The 25462-nt window shown below is 30.3% G+C and overlaps 1 protein-coding gene across 1 annotated transcript in view; it reads right to left on the bottom strand.

The window, feature by feature from the left end:
• Positions 1-392: 392 nt before the first annotated feature.
• Positions 393-25462, bottom strand: part of LOC106685658 (homeobox protein Hox-D3) — a 30686-nt gene continuing 5616 nt past the window's right edge. Inside the window, exons 2-3 of the mRNA XM_014428463.2 lie at positions 6553-6783; positions 393-812 (exon numbers count right to left, since the gene is read on the bottom strand). Coding sequence (XP_014283949.1) covers positions 559-812; positions 6553-6783 — 485 coding nt within the window. The 3' untranslated portion in view covers positions 393-558. The remainder of the gene's footprint in view (positions 813-6552; positions 6784-25462) is intronic.

Raw genomic sequence — 25462 nt, 5'->3', positions numbered from 1 at the left:
GTGATGTGTCTTTTTGTTTTATGAGTGTCCGATTAGTTATGAAGTATTATATAATGATTGTTGAAAGAAAAAAATATTTAAAACTCTAAACAGGAATTAATTAGCCACATTATCTCGTTTATCCCCCAATATCAATCCGGTTAACTGGTCTTTCCTCTTACATGTTTTTCAAAAGCAATTTTGTGCCGTTTTTCTCTTTTACTATAGAGTTCATTATGCTAAAATCTATCAGAAACCATTGCAACTCATTTTTGAAAAAAAAAATTCTAGTTACCTCATTTTTACCGTTTTATCTTTAAATACAATAGTAGAAAAATCTATTATTGATTAAGCTATTGGTAAGAAAATGTTATTGTTGATGTTTTTTTGTTTAAATAAATGTTCAAGGAAACTCAACGTTGAATATAATTTTTATTTTTAAATAGTTTTGGTAAAAGTGCTCCTCTGTATTCAGCTGTACCAATGCTGAGTCGAGGGACATTATTACTCCAATAGTCTTTAGATCACACTCATTTAAATTTTAAAATAATGTTTTTTTTCCCCTAGATGCTGAAGATTCTAGAGCTGAGTGAAATGCTCCTGAGATTGGACGATGGGTTGCTCCTGCACGGGCCAGTAGTAGGATTGCTGCTCCTGTTCCTTGATTAGACCAGGGTGCCACTGCTCCTGAGGGTAGCTGTACTCCTGGTAGTCCCAGAGCTGATATTGCGGGGGTGGAGGGGTGAGTGCGGGCGGAGGCGATGGGTGGTAGCTGAGGGAGGGGCTGGCCGTGCACTGCTGCTGCTCCACCGTCGAGCTAATCTCGGAATGGGCTGCATGATAATAAATTAATTATTTTTAAATGTATTAAACAAAAAAACAGAAATTATAAAGTAATATTTACATCTATATGAATATGCATTCTTAGTTTGTTACTTATCTATAATCTATAAGTTTATTTATCGATTTACACCTTGTATTAAGGTAATGAAATTCCAATAGAAAAAAGCTATGATCAAATTTAAACGTTAAGTAAATAAAAATTAAATTAAATTAAATTATTATTGGTGCATAATTCATTTTTTTATAAATAATATGTGAGAAAATATGATAGGTTATGAAATTTCCTAAACAAAGAAAAAAAATTGCCTAAAAAAAAAAGATAAAATAAAGATATAGAAAATTTGTGACATAATCAATATTACAGCTGATATTTAATTGGTGAGTAAATTTTATACAAAACAAAAAAATAAATATTGAAGTCAGACCCATGTGGTTAAACAATATTTAAAAAAAAAAAACATAATATATTACTGAAATGTAATTAATAAAAATAAATTTCAAATAACTCCAAAACTATACATCTTCCGGAAGATTTTAGACACGCATCGGAAATATAATTTTATAATAAAATCATAAGTTCTCTCAAGAAAAGAAAAATAATGATGTTAAAAAATTAAAGTCACAATTAAAAATTAATGAAACTAATTATATTCGAAATTAAAACTTTATTATTAAATTATAAGATCTAATCAAGTAATTTTTTTGTATTAATGTTGAAAAAAAATTTGTGTCCATACTCCTGTCACAGCCTGGTCCGATAGGCTTCAATATTATTATAGAACGATTTGTATTACGGGCAAATCGTATATATAGGTAGTATATGCAGTTTACATATGTAAGGAATATGTACTTACTTATATGGCACAAAATACTTATTACATTTGTCTCTAATTGATATTTATATTTTATGTTTAGCCCATACAGTACGAGCTAAAACTGCTATTTGTTGTAAAAATAAATTAACTATGACCAGTGAAACAATGACAAATCATTATAACGATCTCAGAACGGAATGTTAAGGTATGCAATTAAAACATTTAGCTGAAAATACTTTGAACTAAGGGGCACAATTCATGAATCGTATTTTAAAAAACGTAAGCAAATAAAAACAACTAAACATGGAAAAAAAAACTTTCTGCCAGTGAATGTACAGTGAAACGTGAGAATGCTATTTTTTATGATTTTTAATTTATTACTGTTAGTTTTAAAGATGATTAAAGGATATATCAAACTTTCTGTATTAATTAATCAATTTAAAAGAAAATATATGAATTACATATAATTTTTTTTAGAATATAGTCAGTTTTGAATTCATAATATTATTAGTTTAAAGTTTGTAGAGTTTTAAAAATAAGATAATTTTTCAATAATTAAATATTAGATATTATTTGAACTATTCGCTAAAAATCGATAATTAATTTTTTTTTAAATACGTTCTTGAAAGGATAGATATGTAGATCCCTACATAATTATTCATTGTAGCACGTCAATTCAATTCAACCATGAATTAATACTGATGAATTACAGACCTTATTACACAATTGTATTTATTTATTTGCAAATATGGTATATCAATTTTTTTTTATGCTTTTATGGTTAATACATACTGTAAAAATAATCGCTTCTACAAAAGGATTTACATGAATAAATACAACATATATTTTTATGATGATTCACTTCTGGTAATGTTATTATTTGAATACCTATGCGATAATTCTGTACAAATATATTTATTAATTTAAAACGTCATTGTAAGAATGCCATTTCCACTTGTTTCTGGTACATTGTCAATTAAATAAATATATTTAAATGTTTAGTCAATGTTATAATGTATGATGCACTACGTAACACAATCTGGTCTAGATCTTTAAGCTTTACATTTCTCTTGTGCCCAAGTCAAACAGCCCCGAGAGTACACAATGGAACATAACCAGCATCTGACCTTATTTATATTGACAGTTGCCTTTCTGGCAGGAGCTTCCCAACTAATAAATATATCTTAGTCGCCTTTACCAGGACGTTGACAATACAGCCACGGATAATAGAGGTTCCACCTGGCGGATATCGCACCTGGTGCAGGGGTTGATTGTCTCTGTCAGCGACTCCTTATCTTATCTCTTGCATGACCATGGATTTCGTGTATTTTAATTTATGTCGTACACGAATTAAACTGCTATTGATGTAGAAAGTCTATTTTCACAGCAATTATAGATTTCAGTATTAGTTGTACCGATAGAACAATAGTTCTTATGGACGCTGAGGTTTATTTTTTTTGTGAAGTAAGAAAAAATAGTTTTCTTATATATTAACCATGGCTGTATGTTTCTTGACTGCACCATGATTCGCTCGAATACATTATTTGGAGGGTAATTAATGTAATATATACCAAGGACTAAATAAAGTTTCGTTGCCCAAAATTTTCCTAAATGAACAAAGGATTTTAATTACTGTAATGATTTTTACTAAAACTATCAACCTTTTACTGAATAAATCTCTTTTGTTTTATTCTGCCTTTTTTGTTGTTGTTCATTTCAGTTTGTAAAATAGCGGAGTGATGTACTAAAGATACATAAATAGTTAAAAAGTTCATGCTGTATAAAGAATAGGAATGATATGAAATTGAGGAAAATACATTATTTTTCCGCTCTGCGACGAAAACAACAGACGCATCTTAGCGTATTTTAGCTTGGAAGTTGTTATTAACAACGCAAATTAATATAATCTATGGTGAAATTATTTATTGAAAAAATTATTATTTTTTTGAAAAACTTAAACACTATATTTACAAACAAAAGAAAAAAAAATCAAGTTTAAAAACTTTTTTTTATTGTAATAAAAGATTTTCACAAAATTTGCTAAAGAGGCGAGAGTTTCTCAGGGAACAATTCGATTTGAATAGAAAAAAAAAATTAATATGAAATAATATTTACAGTTTAAAATAAAAACTATTTGAAAAAATTAAAACCTAGTTTTCCAAGCTTTATAGCTTATTTATTTATTATTACGAGAGAATGGGGCTTAACTATAATTTTATAGTTGTAACAAGTTCTAAACAAACATTTATTGTAATAAATAAGATAAAATAGAAACGAAACTTTGAACCTAAGCTAAATCGGTAACTGGTCTCAGCAGCCTGGGGTGTTTCCAAACTGTCAGTAAAAGACTTGGTATGTTTTATTCATAAGTTAAAAAGATCGAATATTTAGTAAGTGAAATTTTATTTTTGCACCTTTGTGTTTGTTTTTAAATTTACCAATACGCTAGAATTTAAACTTAACTTCAGCTAAACTTAAACTTTATTTTAATAATTTATTTATTGTTATTTACAACTGTATACATATATACACATAAAGCAAATTTGCTGTAAGTGAGATTATGACATGATACAAACATGTGGAGAATCTACCCATTGATAGAACTCCAAAAACATTTCTAAAGGAGAAGATCTCGAGGCCATCTTCTTTTCAGACGCCTAGGAGGATTATTAGGTAGTGAAGGAGACGCCAGGTTAGAAACGAGTTGGTTGGGAAGTTTATTATGGAAGGATTGGTATCTGGTTCTGGCCAAATCGCCAACATTGAGGACCTGATGGATGATTTGATTTGTGACAAAGTATTTAATTTTATCCAAAGTAAGGATTTTGGACTGTAAGGATTGGATTCGAGAGGAATTAGATGGTTTAGTGGAGCCCCATAGCTTAATTCCATATGTCCAGATAGGCCTTATAATAGTCATCTTTTCATAATAGTCATCAATCTTTTGTAATGGATTGGAAGTTTGGACCGTTTGTCTAGTAAATGTTGTAATAGTTGGAATCGACGAGCTGTTTCCTGTTTTTTCAGTCTTGTATGAGGATTCCATGTCAGTCGTTTGTCCAAATTTAGTCCTAAGTAACGGATCTGTTCAACAGAAATAAGTGGAGTATTATTAAAAGATACTGTGGGGCAAGACGAAGGTTTACGACGAAGGGTAAATGTGATTTGGTGGGATTTATTGGAATTTATTTTAATCCTCCAGTTTAAACTTAAACTTAAATTTACTATTTTTATAAACTCACGTTATGCTATTTTATCAAGGTTACTTCAGAGTCGTTCAAAAATGATCTTTAACCAGCTCTGTAAAAGGTTTTGCTATTAATGTCGAATTTGGGTTAGGACTGTGGATTTCTTTTGAGTCCCTTATTCCAATATAGTGAAAATACTGTCCTTTCATTTTGCAATATCTTATGTATGCAATAGTTTACGCCACTAATAGCATTTCTTCTAACGATTTCAGACAAAAAATATATCCATAACATCCGCCAAAGACTGATTAACAAAATAAACCCTCTGACAACAACAATCAATAAATGATTATATTGATATTAAACTCCCCTGCCTGAGCTGAAAAATACTTTTTTGTTTTGTGCCCCCCTGACGAAATAAGTAATTGAACACATACATTTGTATATCTGAAAAATAATATCCTAATCACAAAGAATTTTAAAAGATGTTTGAAATTTCATTTTATGTGATAACAGTATTATTTTTTTAGACCGATCTCACACTCAATTTAGATTGGGTATTAAATAGATGAATAACAGCATCCAATGTTTCATCTTCCTGACATTCAGCAGCATTAACCGACTATTTTTCAACCTTCGCCAAACTACTTTAGGAATGAGAGTTGTTAGGAATGTGTCTTGTCGATGACGGATGCATAAATGGGTGAGATATTTTTCTTTAACCGTAAGCGTTTTGTGTTTTCATTACCAATAGAATCCGGATTTTCTTGCTATTGCATCTTTTGTTCCCTATACTCATATTCAACTTAGCTTTGATATAAATTAGAATTATTAAAATGAAATTCGATAGGCATTACGATTATATTTGAAAGTTTTTAGCGTGTTTGTTTAATTTGTGAGTTTAATTATGATGCCATTGTTTAAATTTATCTGTGACTCATGAAATCATAAATCCTTTTATGAAAACTATCAATTAATATTTAATTAAATGATTCATGATAGCTCAATTTTATCGGTCATTTATTCAAGTTTGACTTCACAATCGTCGTAGTCTGCGTGACAAGACAAACTGAAATCCATCTATAGGAACAGAGCTTTTAAAAAATTATAAATACGGATCGGATTTAAATGTCATTACCTATTTTATTCCGCTCTATAAAATGTTTTAAACCTTTTTTCTATCCGGTTTACTATATACGGAATAATATATTGAAATTTGGTATCGTACACTTTGATAAATTGAACCATCTTGATTTTTATCACATAAAATTTCTTATATTCGAAATTTAACTTAGATTAAATGATACGATTTTAATAGCTGTATCGAATTGTTTATCAAAACTGGTTGGTATTGTTTATCTAAACTGATGATGTTGCATAAATGCAATATGTCGTAATGTCACGATCAAAATTTAATTTCCATAACTTATACAAGTAGAGAGTATAACGATAATATAATATTCTATTACCATATATTAAGTACTGAATTCGTGACAGGATAGAACCTTGAAGAACTCCTGTAGGGATTGATTTTATTGACGAAGTCGTCGAGCTTTGCCTGACAGAGAAGAATCGGTCTTAGAGAACGTTTGTAAAATTAATCAAATAAATAACAACTTAAAAGTTTTGCTTATTGTAGTCCAAATAGTTGTTTGTCATACGGTATAAATATTATTAGAATTTGGTCGTCTACGACGTTCAATGAGCTGATTGGTTTGGATACATACATTCGTTGACTAGAAGCCCTTTTGCCTTTTGATCCTTCTTATACTTCATCCTCCTGTTCTGGAACCAGATCTTGATCTGCCTCTCAGTCAGTCTAAGGAGAGCGGCCATCTCTATCCTCCGCGGCCTGCAGAGGTACCTGTTGAAGTGGAACTCCTTCTCCAGTTCGACCAGCTGTGTACTCGTGTACGCCGTCCTCGCACGTTTGTTACTCTTCGTCGGCTGGTCTGTTCCTAGGAACATAAGATGTATGAATGAAGATGTATGTACCACAAAATAACTCAATATAAATGTCCAGATATCCTTGAACATTGTAAAATTTATTATTTACAAACGTATCAAATGTGTTTTTATTTTATTTATTTATTTTTTTAGTTCATGGATGATTCACGTATTTGGAAAACATATATTTATGAAATAATATTTTCATTGATAGGACTTATCTATTTCTGTGTAATGGAATTATCTTCCTTGTTCTAAATATTCTTTATTTTGAAATTATAATTATGAGAGATAGTTGACCGTGGATGACGTACGAGGAGAAGTTGGTTGGGGATGCGGACAAAATGAAACACAAATAAGTTGGTGTGACCTATTTAATTGTGCCAACGTTTCGGCTAGAGTTTCTAGCCTTCTTCAGGGCTAAGAACAGAACAGGATAACAACCACAGTAAGTATAGAAAATAAAAAATATAAACAGAATGATATAAAATGAATAATTTTACAGAATAGAATAATAAAATGAAGTGATGAGAGAAGTGGGAAATAAAATGTATACATAGGTAATTGAAAAAGTGGGTAAAATGACATAATTAAGGAAATAAAATAAAAATGAAGTTATATAATGCAAAGAAGTATGAACATATTAGTTATTAATGATTTAAAAATTGTAATATGGAAAAATAAAGAAAATTGAGAGAAAGAAAATATATTTAACCATAATAATTGATAAAGATGCAAAATATAAGTAATGTTTAACAAAAGAAATGAATAGAAGAAAAACAATTTTTTAATCGTCTAAAATAAAACGAACCTTTTTCTCTTTTTTTTTTCTTTCCATATTTCAATTTTTAAATATTTTTATTTTGACCGCACCCCCAACCATCTTCTCCTTGCTCTTTATTTTGACTTTATTTTCAGTCCATCGATTTCAAATTCGAACTTCAGATGCACTAACATCGTTGTCTTCTTTTAATTTACTTATATTAAATAATATCTCCCTTTAGTTGATTGACAGTAGAGGTCAATGATGGACTCTCTTTTTAAATGATTATATATTTTTATTGAGAATTTTATTAAATATTAAAATACTATTGGTTAACCATTGGATAGTAATAATTGAACTAATGAGTGAGATGTTATATAATATAAATAAATTAAAAGTACCAATGTTAGTGCACCTGAGGATAAGGCGATGACCCCGAAACATTGTGATTGCGTAATGAGTTTTAAATAAAGACATTAAAAAAGAAAGATAAGATTACTAAGAACTAGATAATAGAAAATCTTCTAATTCTAATCTTCTAATCTAGCTATCTAAGTTATATATGGTTAATGGCTAAATTATAGAACTTATAAACTTTATTATGGATCACGGTTATTAATAATAATTTGCTTGATATTCTTAATATAGCTAGTTATTTGCTATTGCTGTTTTAAATTTATTACTGGTTTATGTTATTTTTTCATATCCAGAGTAATCGGAAAGGAATTTAATATGTTCAATGGAAATTAACAATAAAATTAAGAATCCAACTTAAATATTAAAATTAGTTCTATAACCAAAATTAATGGGATGAATTTTTTTTCTATCCAAGCAGAAAGACAGATGGAGAGATTGGGAAATGACTTTGTTTTTAATAACAGTAGTCCCATTATTAATTTTATAGAAAAAGTTTGGTCCCAGAATTTAATGTTTTCTTTGTTTTGTTTTTTTCTGCAGATAATTATTTTATGTCCTGATAATTTCATAGCTTGTAAATTTTTCTTTATCTAGAGATTTACGTCTTAAGGACTATACAACATCTATTCTGTTAATTTGTCATACATTTTTTGCTAAAATACACACCAAAACTTAAACTAAAACAAGATTAATTTTAGTCAAATATTACCTCTATCTAATTATTGAAAACATGAGTGATTAAGTAATACTGTGTAATAATTTAATTTAAACAGAAATTTTAATAAATTACATCATAAACTGTTTCATTATCTTATCTCTTTAAATTTGTTTTGGGACTTTTCGACCACTATGATTATAAAAATTTACATGACATTATGAGTATTAACAATAATTATATTCCAATCCCAAAAACATATTTACGAAAAAACAAATTATAAAATGAAAACAATTGTAAAGAAAAAAAGACTAATTTAGTTACTAAAATTTCAGTTTCCGCGTTTAATCTCTTCTAGCAGAGTTCTACTTAGTTGGGGAATTTAGGTGCATGTTATTTTGTTCCTGAAATCCCCAACTGGAAAAATAAAGTGGTAATTCCAACCTACCCTGGTTCCCAGAATTTCTTAGAGTTTCAATAAACATTATTACTCTATGAACATAGCTACCGACCGTCTCAGATTCCGTCAGAGTCAAATGGTTTTGTTTCATATTTTTTTAACTTTTGAATTGGCCACTATTATTAAAATGCCGATTGTTATTTCATATTTCTTATCAGATATATTTTAAATTTTTTACACATAACGAAATAAATTTTTCAAAATTCAAGATGTAATATGTTCAATTCACTGGAGTGAACAACCGGCTGCACCATTACTTGGACATATTTAAACTACCGATCAACTACCTGTAGACAAACAACTGACATGGAATCCTCGTACAAGACTGAAGAGATAGGAAATTACTCGTCGATTCCGACTAGTACAATATTTACTCGACAAACGGTCTAAACTTCCAATCCATTACAAAACACTGATCTACATGACTATTATAAGGCCTATCTGGACATACGGAGTTGAGCTATGGGGCTCCACTAAACCATCGAATTTTTCTCGTATCCAATCCTACAGTCCAAAATCCTTAATGCTCCTTACTTTGTCACAAATCAAGACATCCATCAGGACCTCAATGTTGCCGATTTGGCCAAAACCAGATGCCAATCCTTCCATAATAAACTTCTCAACCACCTAAACCCACTTGTTTCTAACCTTGCTTCACCTACATTACCTAATAATCCTCCTAGGCGTCTGTAAAGGAGGTGGCCTCGAGATCTTCTCTAGAAATATTATTTGTGTTCTATTAAAGTGTAGATTCTCCACATGTTTGTATCATGTAATTATATCACCTACAGCAAATTTACTTGTTGTATATATTTTTATATAGTTGTAAATAACAATAAATAAATTATATAAAATAAAAACTAGTGATCATCTAGTGTAGCCTGCAGGTCTATAAAATTGTTGATTACGCCAATATAAAAATATTTTTTTAGATTCTGGATCCTGGTTCAAGAAAAAATAGAAAATGAACGGATGTTCCAGTAAATTAACAAATGCTCATTCAAAGGGAAACAAAGTTTGTTGAACTCAATGCCCGTACTCCAGGTAAACATAATTATTTGAAAAATATTTTCTCAACATGACATATAGGACCCTGAAAGCTTGGGGTGGTCTTTAAGGAATTTTGATAAAACCAATTAAAATTACCCTAAAATATAGCCAGAGGACACACTTATTTCAAGCGATTTTGTGAGAAGTGTTCAATCAGGTGCTTATAGTTGACACTATCTAGCTTTACGGAATCTAGTTTTTATACTTTTAATATCCTCTGCTAAATAAAGTTCTATCAACCCAGACTAATGTTGAAGTGAAATAAATTTAGAATCAAGATAATTATAAATTTTCAAATGACCTGGCATGTACCTTTTTTATTTATTTACTTTTGTAGTTTATTCATATCTTTTAATCCCTTAACGCAATCCCTATCTATCCCTACAACTTACCGAACCCTGAAAACTGAAACTGCAGTAGTCCAGATATAAGAACTAAATTAGAATTCTGGAAAAGAACAAATTCTACCCTCAAGTCCTGAGCGTCAGCGCTCTCATTCATCCTCCGCTGGCTCATAGAACCAATGACGCAGTTGAAAAGAAAACGCCAAGAACTCCTGGAGTACTAGTTTTTCTATCACAAATGGAGGATCAAGCCTGGTTCGAAATTCCCAAGATTGGATGTAAATATTATAAATATGAATAAATGTGTTTAAGTTGTTATTTTACTTTAAGATTAATTTTTTTTCTATTTATCATTTAATTTTTATTTACTAGAATTCTATCAATAGGTAAATTCTTCACATGTATCTATCATGCATTGTATAAATAACATCAAATTTGTTGAATGTATATATTTTTAATGTGGTTGTAAGTACCGATAGATAAATTAAAAATAGATTTTTTTATTTATTTAATGTGATTTACCACTGTACAAATAATAAATATGTTGTATGTTTCATATACACTTGAAAATATTGGGAAGGAACCACCCATTGGTGGTACTTCAAGCATTAATTTAAATTAGAAGGTCCCGTGGCCACCTTCTTTTCAGACGCCTCGGAGGATTATCAGGGCTTGTTAAGGATGAAAGATAGAAAGAATTAATGGGTTAGGATGGGTAAGGAGTTTGTAATGAAAAGCCGCATATCTATTTTGGGCCAAATCTACAACGAATGGAATCTTAAGGTTTTTGGAATGAGTTTATTTGTAACGTAATAAGGAGCATTAAGGATTTTATGTAGGATTTTGGAAATTAAAAATAGAAAAAAATAAAATAATATCTTGGTAAGTATAGTGTGAATGTGTCCCCAGATGTTTAATACCAATGTCTATGTATACATTATGTGAAATGTTACGTTTTTAATTAATGACTAGTATAATTATGTCTCCTTTTTGTTTATTGATTATAAGTCTCAGTTTATCTCATTAGCTTGAGTTATCTTCAATTTAGATTCAAGCAATTAAAGGGAAGGGAAAAAGGACCATCTTTGATGACTTCAAATATGGATATAAAAAACTTATATCTCTTGTAACTTCTGGTTACAAAGGAAGTAAAATGTTTTCGTTTTACAAAATATTAATAAGAGATATGAGGACTAGGAAGACAAAAGGCAGACAGGTCGAAAGTTGTTTGTTGAGGATGTGTTTGTCTAATCTTGTTGACTGGACAGCACTATCAACAGGTAGTGGGGCTGTCAGTGCTACTCTATAGATAACTATAACGCGTCAGTCCCAGGAATTCGGGATAAAAACAGGAGTCGATGCCTCTTCTCTGCTCCACAACAGAGGGCACAGATCACCATTATGACACTTAGTTAATCAGTTTTTCTAATAATATTTTATCTTTCTCGCTATAAATAGGTTTGCATATGTCGTATGTAAGACAAACTAGGGAAATCGTTCAACGTTTAGTTCAAAAATAATATTCGCTTAGTCAGCAAAAATCGTCTATTACCTGTAATTGTTTATTGGAAGGTTATTTGATAGTATTAAGAAAAATTTATTTATATTAAAAGTGAAAAAAAATCATATTTTAGTCACCAAATCACCCTTCGTCGTAAACCCATAACCTCTTGCCCTATAGTATCCTTTAATAATACCCCACTTATTCCTGTCGAACAGATCCGTTACTTAGAACTAAATCTCGACAAACGACTGACACGGAATCCTCATACAAGACTAAAAAGACAAGAAACTGCTCGTCGATTCCGACTATTACAACATTTACTAGATAAACGGTCTAAATTGCCAATCCATTAAAAAAGACTGATCTCCATGACTATTATAAGGCCTATTTGGACATACGGAGTTGAGCTATGGGGCTCCACTAAACCTTCTAATTCCTCTTGAATCTAATCCTTACAGTCCAAAATCCTTAATGCTCCTTACTTTGTCACAAATTAAGTCATCCATCAGGACCTCAGTGTTCCATATTTTACCGATTTGGCAAGAACCAGATACCATTCCTTCCATGATAAACTTCTCAACCACCTAATCCACTTGTTTCTAGCCTGGCTTCTCCTTCATTACCTAATAATCCTTCTGGGCGTCTGAAAAAAAGATGGCCTCGAGATCTTCTCCTCTAGAAATGTTATTGGAGTTCTATCAGTGGATAGATCCTCCACATGTTTGTATCATGTCACTATGTCACCTATAGCAAATTTATTTGTTGTATATATGTGTATACAGTTGTAAATATCAATAAATCAATTATTTGGAAAAAATATATATTTTAGAGTAGTACGAATACACAAAAATAAGTCTTTGGGTTAGAAGAAAAATAAAATGTTGTAAATGCAAAAAGTAGGCGGAAGGAGAATATACCATGTACATTTATGCTAACAGAGGTACTTGAAAATATGGTATCCTTTGTCACTTGTTCGGAGAACATACAAGACAAGAACGACAAACCCTTGTTCTGCCTGCCATTCAACCAGAGGGTTCGATGATTTACAAGGCGGTCACGGAAGCCAAATGAGTCCTTCATGGCCAGGGACAAATTTTATGGGGCTTAGTGTCAGGCGGTTCCGGGAGGGATTGTGGGAACCGCTAACAGACTCTTGACTTCCAACAATGCCTCAGGTAGTCTGTGGTGTCCTAGTGTTTGTTTTGACTTGTAAATTTTATTTCCACTGGTTAGGATCTTCAAATAAGCTGACATTTACAAGTTCCTTTTTTTGAGAAAAATGTAACTAGAATACGATAACCGTATTATTAACTATACTGATACCAATGATTTGTTCATATAATATTTATGGATAACCATAAAATTATTCTTGAAACATTTTTAAGATTTTAGTAAGTAAAATCAATGGAATGACACGGTTAAATACTATGTTTTAAACATCTCCATGAGGAGGGTTGAATATTTTAGACAGCACTTCAAGAATAGCAGTTTCCAATTGTAGTTTTAGAGAATTTATATCAGTCGGTAGATAAACAATAACAGAAACGATTTAAAAAAAAACAAAAAAAAAAACCTGATTACAGGAACGAGATTCTTCAAAATTGTTAGCCCCATCCCATAATTTTAGTTTTGTACAATTTCAATTGGCTGTTTTTCACAATTTTCAGACGGAGTTTATTTGTTTATAAAAAGTAATTAAGAAACTTTTTTTTGTAAATTTTTATATTGATATTTAATATAAATAAGTCTTTTATAATTACTTGGAAGTTTAAACCGTTTGTCTAATTGTTGTTGGCTGGGGCTTTAGGGCGTAAATCCATGAAGTGATCAACGCTCATGTTTGTCTAGTAGTGTAGGAACAGTTGGAATCGACGAGCAGTTTCCCTTCTTTTAAAATCTCAAATAGGAAAATCCCAATCCAAAATTTGTCTGACAATGAAATTCTTATATTCTTAATTCTTGTTATCTACACCTATACCCTTAAATAAACCAATGAATACTTAAATTTTGGAAAATTTATGATTGTTCAAACTCTTACCTCAAAAGGCGGTTTTGTGTTAGCCATTGGATACTGGAACCAATAATGTAGCATGATAAAGAAAAAATCCATATAAAAATATGATATACACATTTATAATTCACATTCAAACCATCTCCTAAAATGTAAATCATTGAATATTTTAAACCTGTAATAGTTCATACCTACTTTTCAAGCTGATTTGCGCATTTCCTACCTCCAAATTTTTTCAAAGAGACAATTATAGCGAGTAGGTTAGTCGATGTACATGCACAATCTCATAAGTGGAGATCATAACACGAAATAAAAGGCAATCCTTCTCGGCCGGATTTCTCTAATGAGAAATTCTTAATGTAAATTAAACTTATAAGATATAATTTTATGCAATTTTTAAATGAAGGATGAAAAAGTGCAAAACAACTCTCAAGTTTACTACATAAGCAAAAAAAAAGTTTAAAAATAAGGAATGAAAATGGAATACTTTTTCACAATATAATAACAAGTCCTACTTTTCTCATTCAGCAAAGTGAACTGTTTCAAGTTCCCAATAGTTTTTATTTTATTTTAAAGATAATAATATGATAAGAATATAAATATAAGAATTTTTTTATTTACAAAATAAATTTGCTTTTAGGAAATTACCCTATACTAATAAAATCATATACTTAATCATATAACTTAATAAAATCATTCATTTTTTCAGTGAAATCTAAGAAATCTAAAATAATAATAATATGAATTTATTACAAGTTGGTATTAACGATATGAAATGAAAAAAAAAATCTACTAAAAACTTAAACTATCAGCAAGAATAAAAAACCGTATTATTGTTATTCAATTACTCTAACTATATTAAATTCACTAAATAGAAAGCAAAAGCTCTTCAGTTGACACAAACTGATTGTGTTATATTATAATATTTGTAATAAATTACCGAAATAAATATCTATAATTTGATACCTCAGAAATGAAATAATGCCATTTCTCCATACCATTAATCGTTTGCGGTTTAAATATATCAACTGGCCAGATCGTTTCGAAAATTATTGGAATAATTAATATCCTTATTTTTCCCTCATCCACTTTATTATTTATCCAAATCAAATTACTGTTATTTATATTACTAAATACAATTAGCTTATATAACTTTATATCTATTTATTTAATTTTTTATAATCTACTTATATATTTGATTAATGAATATACGTTTTTCTTTGTTTTTACATGACTTCAATTTTAAATAATTTCCATTTTAGTACATGCATTTATTTAGTTCATTCTCGTATCCATATTAATTTATTTTTTCATTCATAATTTTAACATTAATATTTTCCGTGTATACTATTATTTCCATTTTCAATATGCTATTTTTGTTTTAACTTATTTATTTGTGTGTTATTTATTTATTCATTTATATGTTTTTTAAATGTATGTATTAGTTATTTTTAAATTTATTTCATTGTTTTTTTTAGTGAATTGTTCAACGGTGAGCAGGTGAAATAATGTATTGGATATAATATATATAGCAAGGAAATAGGGACAAAGGAAGAAGGAAGAGAAGAAAAAAAAAATTTTTTTTGTTATGATATAACAAATGTATTTTTTAATACAATAATAAATGTATCTAAGTGTACTGTATTTAGTATATTGAAGATAATTGTTTGAAAAAAGGAAAATCTAAATGTATTGTAGGGTATATATGTCCAATTATGGATTGATGGGTACGCTGTGTGTTACTGCAATCCAATTTATTTGGGCAGCATGGCCAAATAAAGCATTTCCCTCTACACTATGCATTTTTTTCAACACTACTTATGTTCCTATATTATCTGTAATCTCATTATGTTTCTTGTTTTCTGTAATTTCATTTAATCATTATGGTTGCTTTCTTGTTTTTGTTCTTAGCCCTGACGAAGACCTGAAATTCTGCCCGGAACGTAAATGATGGCATTGATAAATAAGGTTTCACTTATTTGTGTTCTTCACTCATCGCACCCCCCTCCTCATTCTAGAAGTTCAATTATGACCTGGTTGCAAATGAAAATTAAAATTTTTTAACAAATATAAATAAATACTTATTTATAGTTAAATAAAACATTTTCGGAAAGGAAAACAGATTCCACCGAAGGAGATTGATGACGGGGCTAAGCCCGAGATATAGAAGGCGGTTGGGGGATCTGACCCCCATCCCCCGGGTCACCTCGCCCTACTTATCTGTGATTTATTTAAGAAAACTTGGCATCAACTGTCGCTCGTCTTGGAAACGTTTCCTCTAGATAGTGAAATCTTGAAATGTTATACCTTAGGGATGCGTCCCGCTTTTGAAATATGGTCGCTCTATATCTGGGTGCAAGGCGAATTTATGGGATGAGGTGGGGAACTCTTATGCTACTGGAACGAAAGCGTTACTCGTAGTAGCTAGCTTAAAGATCTGTACAGTATCTCACACTGGCGTAATAGAGTAGAACACTTATAGAAACAGGTGTTTACGCTTATATAGACAAAATGAAATTAGTGCTTAGTTTAATCACTTAAACATACATAATAATATTAAACTTTGTTAATTGAGATAAGAGATTCACACTATATGTACTGAGATTTATAAATTAAATGATAGCTCAATAATAAATAAAACAGTGAAAATTAAGCTTAAAGTAAAATAAGATCTTAAACATCATTTCTATATAAAATAGAGGTATTCATGATGTGTTAAATGTAAAATATTACATACAACAAACAAAATGAGCTCAGCTGGTCTGTTGCGTGACGTCATTCTCCATTTAAGAGACCTAGTAACAGACTCTCAACCATGTTATATCGTTTAAACATGGTAAAAATAGGGACTATTTCTCCATTTAACATGAGTCCCTCCATTTAACTAATGATCATGAATAACCCTAATATTTACATTCAGTCTGGAGAACTCTGAAACAACCTTTTTCCTCCCCTCACTCCTACTTGTGAAGGGAAAAGCAGGATTCGAAAGATCCCCACTATTCTCTCTAACTTGTTTTATAACCATTCCTGCCACAACTTCAAGTTATTGTTTACTTTTAAGTTTTGATTAAAGTCATTTAATACAACAAGCCTAAATTGAGAGAAAAGTAGAAGTTTTGTATAAGTTTGGCAACTGAGTGTGTTGCGACCTTCCAACTTGTGAGGAAGAGAATCAAGAAGAGCGAATTGACAATTGTCATTACATTATTATTATTGTCATCCATTGTTATACTAGCTTTGCAAACATCCAAAACAATACTAATACAATAAAAATACAAACTACGAGCAAGTAACCTAACACTACAAATGAAGCAGTGATGAGCACAGCTGCTTTGTTGCTTAACGTCATTCTCTATTTAACAGACCTAGTAATAGACTCTCAACCATGTTATATGCTATATCGTTTTAATATGGTAAAATAAGGCAATATTTCTCCATTTTAACATAAGTTTTTCCATTTAACTAATGATCATGAATAACCCAAATATTCAATGAATAACCAAAAAATAAAAACATTTACATTCAGTTTGGAGAACTCTGAAACAAGCTTTTTCCTCCCCCCCCCCTACTTGTGAAGGGAAAAGCAGGATTCGAAAGATCCCCACTATTCTCTCATATTCTAATTGGTATTGAAAGCCAATAGAGGCAGAGCGAGGCCCATAGCTATAGATGCTCAAAAAGCCATTAGCGAATGCAAGAACTACAGAAATATTTACAATAGTTCTCTGGGCCACTCCCGTTGCACAAGGAGGATTGTATGGAAGGGTGAAGCTGGTTCCCTACACTACTCATCATCTTAAAACCTGAAGGCAATAGGGATTGCCTCAAGATTTTAAGGTAATGAGTGAATTTCTTATGGCATATAGTGAATTTGGATAGAATAAGGTCTTGGACAAATGGGACATTAAGGTCATCATGTTCTTTACTTCAATTTGGACGCATATGACAAAAAAAAATTATCTTGTATTGAACGTATTCCAAAAATAGTACCGTGGACTGAGGCTACTTTCTCTTTTGTCTTACAGACTGTCCCAAAGCTAGTATTTTTGTCACTAAGTAACTCTAGTCTACACTACAATCGATGGAATACTTGGAACACAAAACTTTTTTTTTTAGTCAAATTGTGGTTAAAGTAAAACAGTGTTAATATGAATTTTTTATTAAGGTAATATGTGTTCTTTTATTAAAGTATAGGTTATTATTTTTTACATAGTATAGAGCATTGGCTATTGTTCCAAGGACTTTAACCTGCAAGGATTGACTGTGTCTGATGTTAGAATTTTTAGATGTACCTAGAATTCTAGTCCATGACGTTTTAGTGTTACCTGCGAAGTACTAATTTGTTGTCAGCTGAAAACTGAGATTTTCTATTTCTCAGGCCTATATAATTGTCCAAATCTTCAGTTAAGTTCTCGTATTTTATGTTTAGTACGATCACAAAATTAGTACAAAAAATATATAGAAGAATGCAAAAAAAGTGTATTCTCTCTCTCATGCCAGGTTGTTTCTTCTAAAAAAGTACAACTATTCTTTTGTTTTTTATCCAAGAAGCATTCAATTATTGAAAATAATACTCTTATTGTTTATCGTATAATTATTGAAAATAATACTAATTAAAAAAACCCTCTTATTTATTTTTTTAAATCAGGTCACTAAACGAACTATTCAGATGGTTTTATGTAACTTACTGAATTTTTTTTTTAACAAAAAAGAAAATCTTATCATATTGTCGATGGTTAGTTAAAAGAGCAAATGTAGTATTTTGGTAATTTTACTGGAATATTCATCTATAATAATTAACTATTTGGAGTAAAATTAGAATATTATCAGGTACTCAAAACTATATACATATGCTGATTTTCCGCCCAAAAAGAATTTTTGAATTGAAGAAGACGAAATAAAACACGAAATATGCTCTTCTGAAAATTGAAGGATTCACTCTGTTTATAGGACACTGGATTAATGTATATAAGTCCAAAATTCTTTTCAATATAATTTAAAAAATTGAAAAAATCATAGGAATGAGTCAGACCCAGATAATTCGAAAAATGCAAATTTTTATTGTTAATTATTCCATTGCTATTGTCATAATTATTGGGAGTAAAATAGAACTGAACCAAGGTTGCTAATACAATCAAGATTACATCGAATAGAAAAAGTAATGTCTTTAAAAATAAAAATAATAAAAATATAATTTAATATTTTTGTCGTTTTTTCATTAACAATTTGTATTATTTAGGGTACACAAAGGCTTGATGAACTTTAATTAGGACACTAGGTGTAAGAATGATAATTTATTTTTAATACAGATAACACATTATATTAGATTTCCTTAGGGTTTGGCCTAAAGAATAGACAAAATTTTATTCTAAAAAAAAAGTGGTGAATAAATAAAGAATTTATCTTTATTAAAACCATTCCAATACTTTAATACAATAATTTTACGAAACAAAACGTTGTGCTACCATGCCTCTTAAGGTATAAGCAAATATATACCTACTAGGATTAGGTTTAGCCACAATTTTATTTCAAGCTATGTTAAGTATTTTTATTTTTTTAATGCCAATTTTTATATTGTTTTTTAAAGGAGGAAAATTGAGTGTGCTAAATGGTTTTCTCAAGCTTTCTTACAAATAAAGTTGTTTTTAAATTAATTAAAAAATTGTTTTTACATTAATCTTTATTTTAAAATTGTATGGTTAGTACTCTGGACTGTTCCCATCAAAATATGCTTAGTTATTACCAGAAGCGATTCAGAATTAACCCATACCTACTACTAAAACTTTACCGCTAAAAGCCACAGAGGTTCAGAAGCTCATTACTTTGTTAGGATGTACTGTTTCTTGAAAAACTGTTGTGTAAGAAGGTGATTTGTTCATTATCTTGCTCAACTGCCAGGTTTATTCCCCAATTATGGGTACCCAGTTTAGGAGGGGTCCCCTCCAACCGTAGGGTTGAATCACAGCTATACCAACAGAATAAATAATTATTTGCTACAACGAATTCAAACCCGGGCCCAGGAGTGAGTTGAACAGCGCCTTATACACTGAGCTCCCCATATCTATAGGTAGGTAAGGAAAAAGATAGAACCTAGAGCCAAAACTCGTTGCCATAAGTTGGATATAAATATTCAAAAATCATTATTTATGAGTGTCAAGGTTTAGGACAATGCGAAAACTTGTTTTTTTTTTTTAACGTTATCCAAAACCTTGTTTCTCAGTAACTTTCAACAGTTACTTTGTGATACTCACGTCTATCAGTTTTGGATTTTTAGGTTAAAGAATAGATAATATTTGCCAATCTTGTATCTGGTCTTTTCAAATTGTCGTTGTATTAATTTATTTTGATTCAATATGAGTTCCAGGAGTGATAGACGTCCCGCTGGAACTGAAGAGCGCACCGGATCTTGGTCACTGAATACGTATAAGGGTGAATACCAATAGATAGGATTTATGTAGAGGAAGATCTACGAGCCGAAGATTCTTCCTCTTTTATAGCGAATCCACCGCTGTACCCACATACTGGAGAGGGGATCCTGCGAACCCGCCAGACTTACGGAACTTTATGAATAAAACAAAAGTGCCCTGATATAGTCGCTGGAAAAAAAAAATCCTGGAAAGGCCTGGAGGAAAATGGGGCCGGTGAAGAATGGTAAAAGATTGATTCGCCGTTTCCCTCCGGTATAGAGATATGTAATTTATTCAAAGGCGGAGGAACTTAGTACGGGAATAAACCGGAACCTTTCGCTGTCTACCTCGCTCCTCCTTCATTATTCCGGTTGAATATACTTACCGCCGAAATAAATAGGGCTTTACTACGTTCTAAGATCTTTTGTCCTTTGAACATCGAAAACTCATGGTAGGAATCGCTCAGGTGAATAATTCCGTTTTTACATTTAAATTCGAAAAACACACCCTTCCTTAGCCAACTCGAACAAAGTATCTGATGACAATCATATCTATGAATATATATACCACAATATAATAGTATAATCTGTGTTATGATTTTGGGACTGATCGTTTTTAAACGTGTCAGGTACACGGAATGAATCTGGAATTTCTAGAAACGTTCTTTGAACATTTGGAGTAGAATTTGTGGGATTATCTAGAACTATTGATTATTACAGATAAATATTGATTTATTTCTGGTTAAACCTATATGCATATTAAGTTTGTCATAAAACTTTAATTATTATACACACAGATATGTATGTATATAAATAAAAATAAAAATAAATAAATAAAAATACAAAAGTAAATATCTGTGTGTACATAAATAAAAAGTCAATGCAATACATAAACTACATGAATGCATTAAAACAATCAGCTCCCGATTGTTTTAATGGATTCATGTAGTTTATTTATTACATTGACCTTTTTTGGCTATGGTTATGGTTACACACACATATTTACTTTTTTATTTTTATTTATTTATTTTTATCTTTTTTTATATTTGAGATTTAGTACAAATAATTACTTTATTTTGTTTTTAAATTGGCTACTTCTTGTTTTAAAAGCATATGATTTTTGTTATTGTATTGTATATTGTTTTTTCCTCTTTTATCTTTTTAATATCCCAAATATAATAGCAATAACGTGATTCAATGATAACTTCACTTAATATACATATACTAGGTGGTATATGTGGACCAGGCTGAGAATAGGTCACACGAGGCTCACCCACTCCTATCTTATTTCAAAAAGAAACGCCTCCGAACTGCCAGTATTGCAACAACAATCGAACAATAAGCCATGTTTTCCAACGATGCCCATATTTCACACCATACCTCAATAGCTTAAGACTAAACCAAGATATCTCCAAAACCCTCATCATTTCCAAGATGATAAAGCAATAAAATTGGTGTTTCAGTTTTTAAAATCACAGAATTTACTGACAAAAATATAACTTGATCTGAAGGAATTAAAAAAAATAATAATAAAATAAATAAATAAAATAATAAATAATCAAATTAAAAAATAAATAAAATTTAACGAATATTAGCAAAATTTGAATAAAATATAAATGGCGTTGATGACCAATGAAGTTTGGCGCCACTAAAAAAAAACAAACAAACAAACTAAGTGGTTTCGTATGGAGTATGTACAATCACTAAATAAATACCTCTAGCATAGTACTACTACGTAAGAGAAAAAAACAATTTTTTAATCGTCTATCAGAACAACTGATATATCAATCACAACAAAGGCTAAAAAGGAAATCTTTAACTGGGTACATTCTTACTTTTATGAATCATAATAATTGATTTTATGAACAAATAACTGCCTATAATTTTAACTCCTCCACTTAATGACTTTCATTTTATGATATTCAGAATAAATCAAGCTATTATATTTAAGTTTTTTTTTTTAGGAGTATTTTATCTATATCATTATTGTTATCTTTAGAAATAATTTCGAAATTGAATAGTTATATATATTTCTTATTATGTTAATTGTTTTGTTTTATATTATTATCGCACCGATTGATATGTGTTGCCATCTATTCAGGCCAACCACAATTGTTATATATCGCGGAATTAAAAAAAAAAAAAAGAGATGTAATGATCCACATTGATTGGACAGAAATATTTAATTGGTTGAGATAATTAGTTATGAGTTACATTGAAGAACGAGAACACGCAGGTAGGATTCACCTGGGCAGGTGTTTATTAAAGCATAGAGCCCAGACCACACAACTCATAGAAGCAAACTAGTCACGCTGTGTTCACTCACTCTTCTATTCTTAATTAAATATGCATTCCGTAGTAATTACTATTTGCTAGTGTTGCTGCCGTCTAGCAAGGCCTAGTAAACTTTTCATTACTCGTGTCGTATAAATATTTATTGACATGGTGACAAAAGGAAGTCAGAAACGCATTGTCATCGTTGTAGGCTTGCAACAGACATACCAGGTGGGTTTGTTAGAACATTCCATATTTTAGGGCATATAACATTCATAGAATTTTATACACCACACATTTGAAAGTAAAACGAAAGAAGACATCCTTAAATTAGGAATTATTTTAACTCATAAAATTACTACATTGGTTGAACATTTATATTACAAGTTCTCACTGACTGGGTTATATGGAAGAAGCGTTCCACTTATCAATAAATTTCTTAGTAATTAATTCTTTGATTAGGAAAATCACAGCCTCACAGTAGGAGAACAAGATCTCACTGGTTCCCACTAAACCCACACATATATTCACCCGTTCCACCACTGATTACCAGTCAATAGTTGTAAGTTTAGTATTATTTATTTTGTCAGTGGGTCGTTAATATATATAATATTTTCGGAATAATTATTGAATGAGCTTCAAATCTTCAAAAATATATATCGTTATATCGTCAATACATAATATATTGAGAGAGAGACATAAGAGAAATTTCTTAGTGATGCCAACATTTCATAAAGCTTTGTACAATCCACGTAATAGTGCAAAAGCGGGGAAGAAAAAAATGCAGTTATCTCACCCCAATTTTTTATTATTTTAATGAAAACTATGTATAATTGCTAGTGAAAACTGATGGGTCTGCCAAGTATAGGTAGGGGGAATAAAAAATGGCGGCAGTGTCAAAACCTTAAAAAAACACTAATTTTTCATTCGGAGCTCTATATCATAAAAAATACCAACAACACTAGAAAATCTTAGAGACCATTATTTAAAGAAGAGTAAATTTGCTGAAATATTAGCCCTAAAAGAGCTATTTACGTCCAATATTTTTCGAGATATAGTTTTTTAAAAAGCAAAATTTCTTAAAAATCTACTGAATGATTAGTATGTTAGTTAATTTATTTTGAGAATTCTATATCTCAGGAACTATGTGACGTATAGACGTATATTAGCACTCAAACTAAAGTTAGTTTAATGGACTATAAAGAAGTTTATGACCTTAACCTCCGTAGGAATAGTAGTTTTCATAATATTTGCTAAAATAAATTGATTTATAGTTGTTCGGACAATAAATTTGATTTATGAAAAACTTTATTTCGGAAACCATTGGACGTACTCATGTCTGCCAGCGCTCTAATTAAAGCTAGTTAAATTTACTATAAAATAGTTAATAATGTTTATCCTTGTAGGACTAGTAGTTTTTATGATATTTGACAAAATAAACTCACAATTAATGTTAATTTCTAGTTGTTCTTATAAAATGCTGGATTTTTGAAAAAATATATCTATAGATTTATTAGACGCACATATGTCTGCCAACACTCAAAATAAAGGAAATTTAACTTACTATAAAGTAGTTTATGACACTTATCTTCGTAGGGGTAGTAGTTTTTATGATATTCCCATATGAATATAAATTAAGCAAATAAAAATTTGTCCGAACAACTATAAATCAATTTATATTAGCAAATTTCATGAAAACTATTACTCCTACGAAGATAAACATAATAAACTACTTTATAGCTCATTAAACTAGCTTTAATTTGAGTGCTAATAGATATCTGTTTGTCAAATGATTTTTGTGATATAGATTTTTCAAAATGAATTCACTAACTACTGATTTTTCAGTGCGTCCCATACATTTTTATGAAATGTTGCTTTTTAAAAAGCTACATCTTGAAAACTATTTAACGTAAATAACTCTATTAGGGCTAATATTTTAGAAAATTTACTCTTCTTTAAATTACGTTCTCTTAGGTTTTCTTGTGTTGTTCCTACTTTTTAGGATATAGAGCTCCTAATGAAAAATTAATTTTTTTTTATCGCCTTGAAACAGCCGCCATTTTTTATTCCCCCTACATATACTTGGCAGACCCATCAATTTTGACTATTAATTATACCTATTTTTCATAAAAGTAATCAAAAATTGTGGTGAGATAACTGCCTTTTTTCTTTCCGGCTCTTGTACTATAACCTTGGTAATCCGAACTTAGTTTTCATTTTAAGTAATCAGAAATTGGGATGAGTTAACTGCCTTCTTTCTCCTCTTGGGCTCTTGTACTATAACAACTCAAAGAATAATCTAGCTTTAAATTTAAAACATAAATCGAATATCAATGTCCAACGATCCCTATTAGTCGATAGTGATTAGAATGATTATAATAAATGCCGGAGTGTTTGCCAACAGTGCTTGCTGATCGTGGATAGGGAAGTAGGTACTGAATGCTGTGGTTTTGTGGGAGAGGGATCCAATACATCACTACTTGTTGCGGGCGGGCCACAGTAATGTCTTTGGGTTAGGCTATGCACTTCCACACAAATTAATATGGATTGCTAGTATTAAATAATTAAATGTCTTTTAGTACGTCAATAAATTACAATTATTTATTATCTATATTTTTTTCGAAACTGTACACCCGAGGGAGACCTCTGTCCGCCACGAACCATACATACAATGGAATCTTTTTTTTATTTAGATAATAAATTTATTGTAAAATATATGTAGATAAGAACATCTCCAAGTGAGAAAAGTATTGCTTTATTAATTATGTTTTTATTTTATTATTTGATTTGTAGCCAAATATAT

This window comes from Halyomorpha halys, unplaced genomic scaffold (assembly GCF_000696795.3).
Source record: "Halyomorpha halys isolate HHAL.00 unplaced genomic scaffold, Hhal_1.1 Scaffold723.1, whole genome shotgun sequence".
In the NCBI taxonomy this organism is placed as follows: Eukaryota; Metazoa; Arthropoda; class Insecta; order Hemiptera; family Pentatomidae; genus Halyomorpha; species Halyomorpha halys.
Note: the sequence above shows the minus strand (reverse complement) of the source record. Positions and strands in the feature narration are given on the sequence as shown.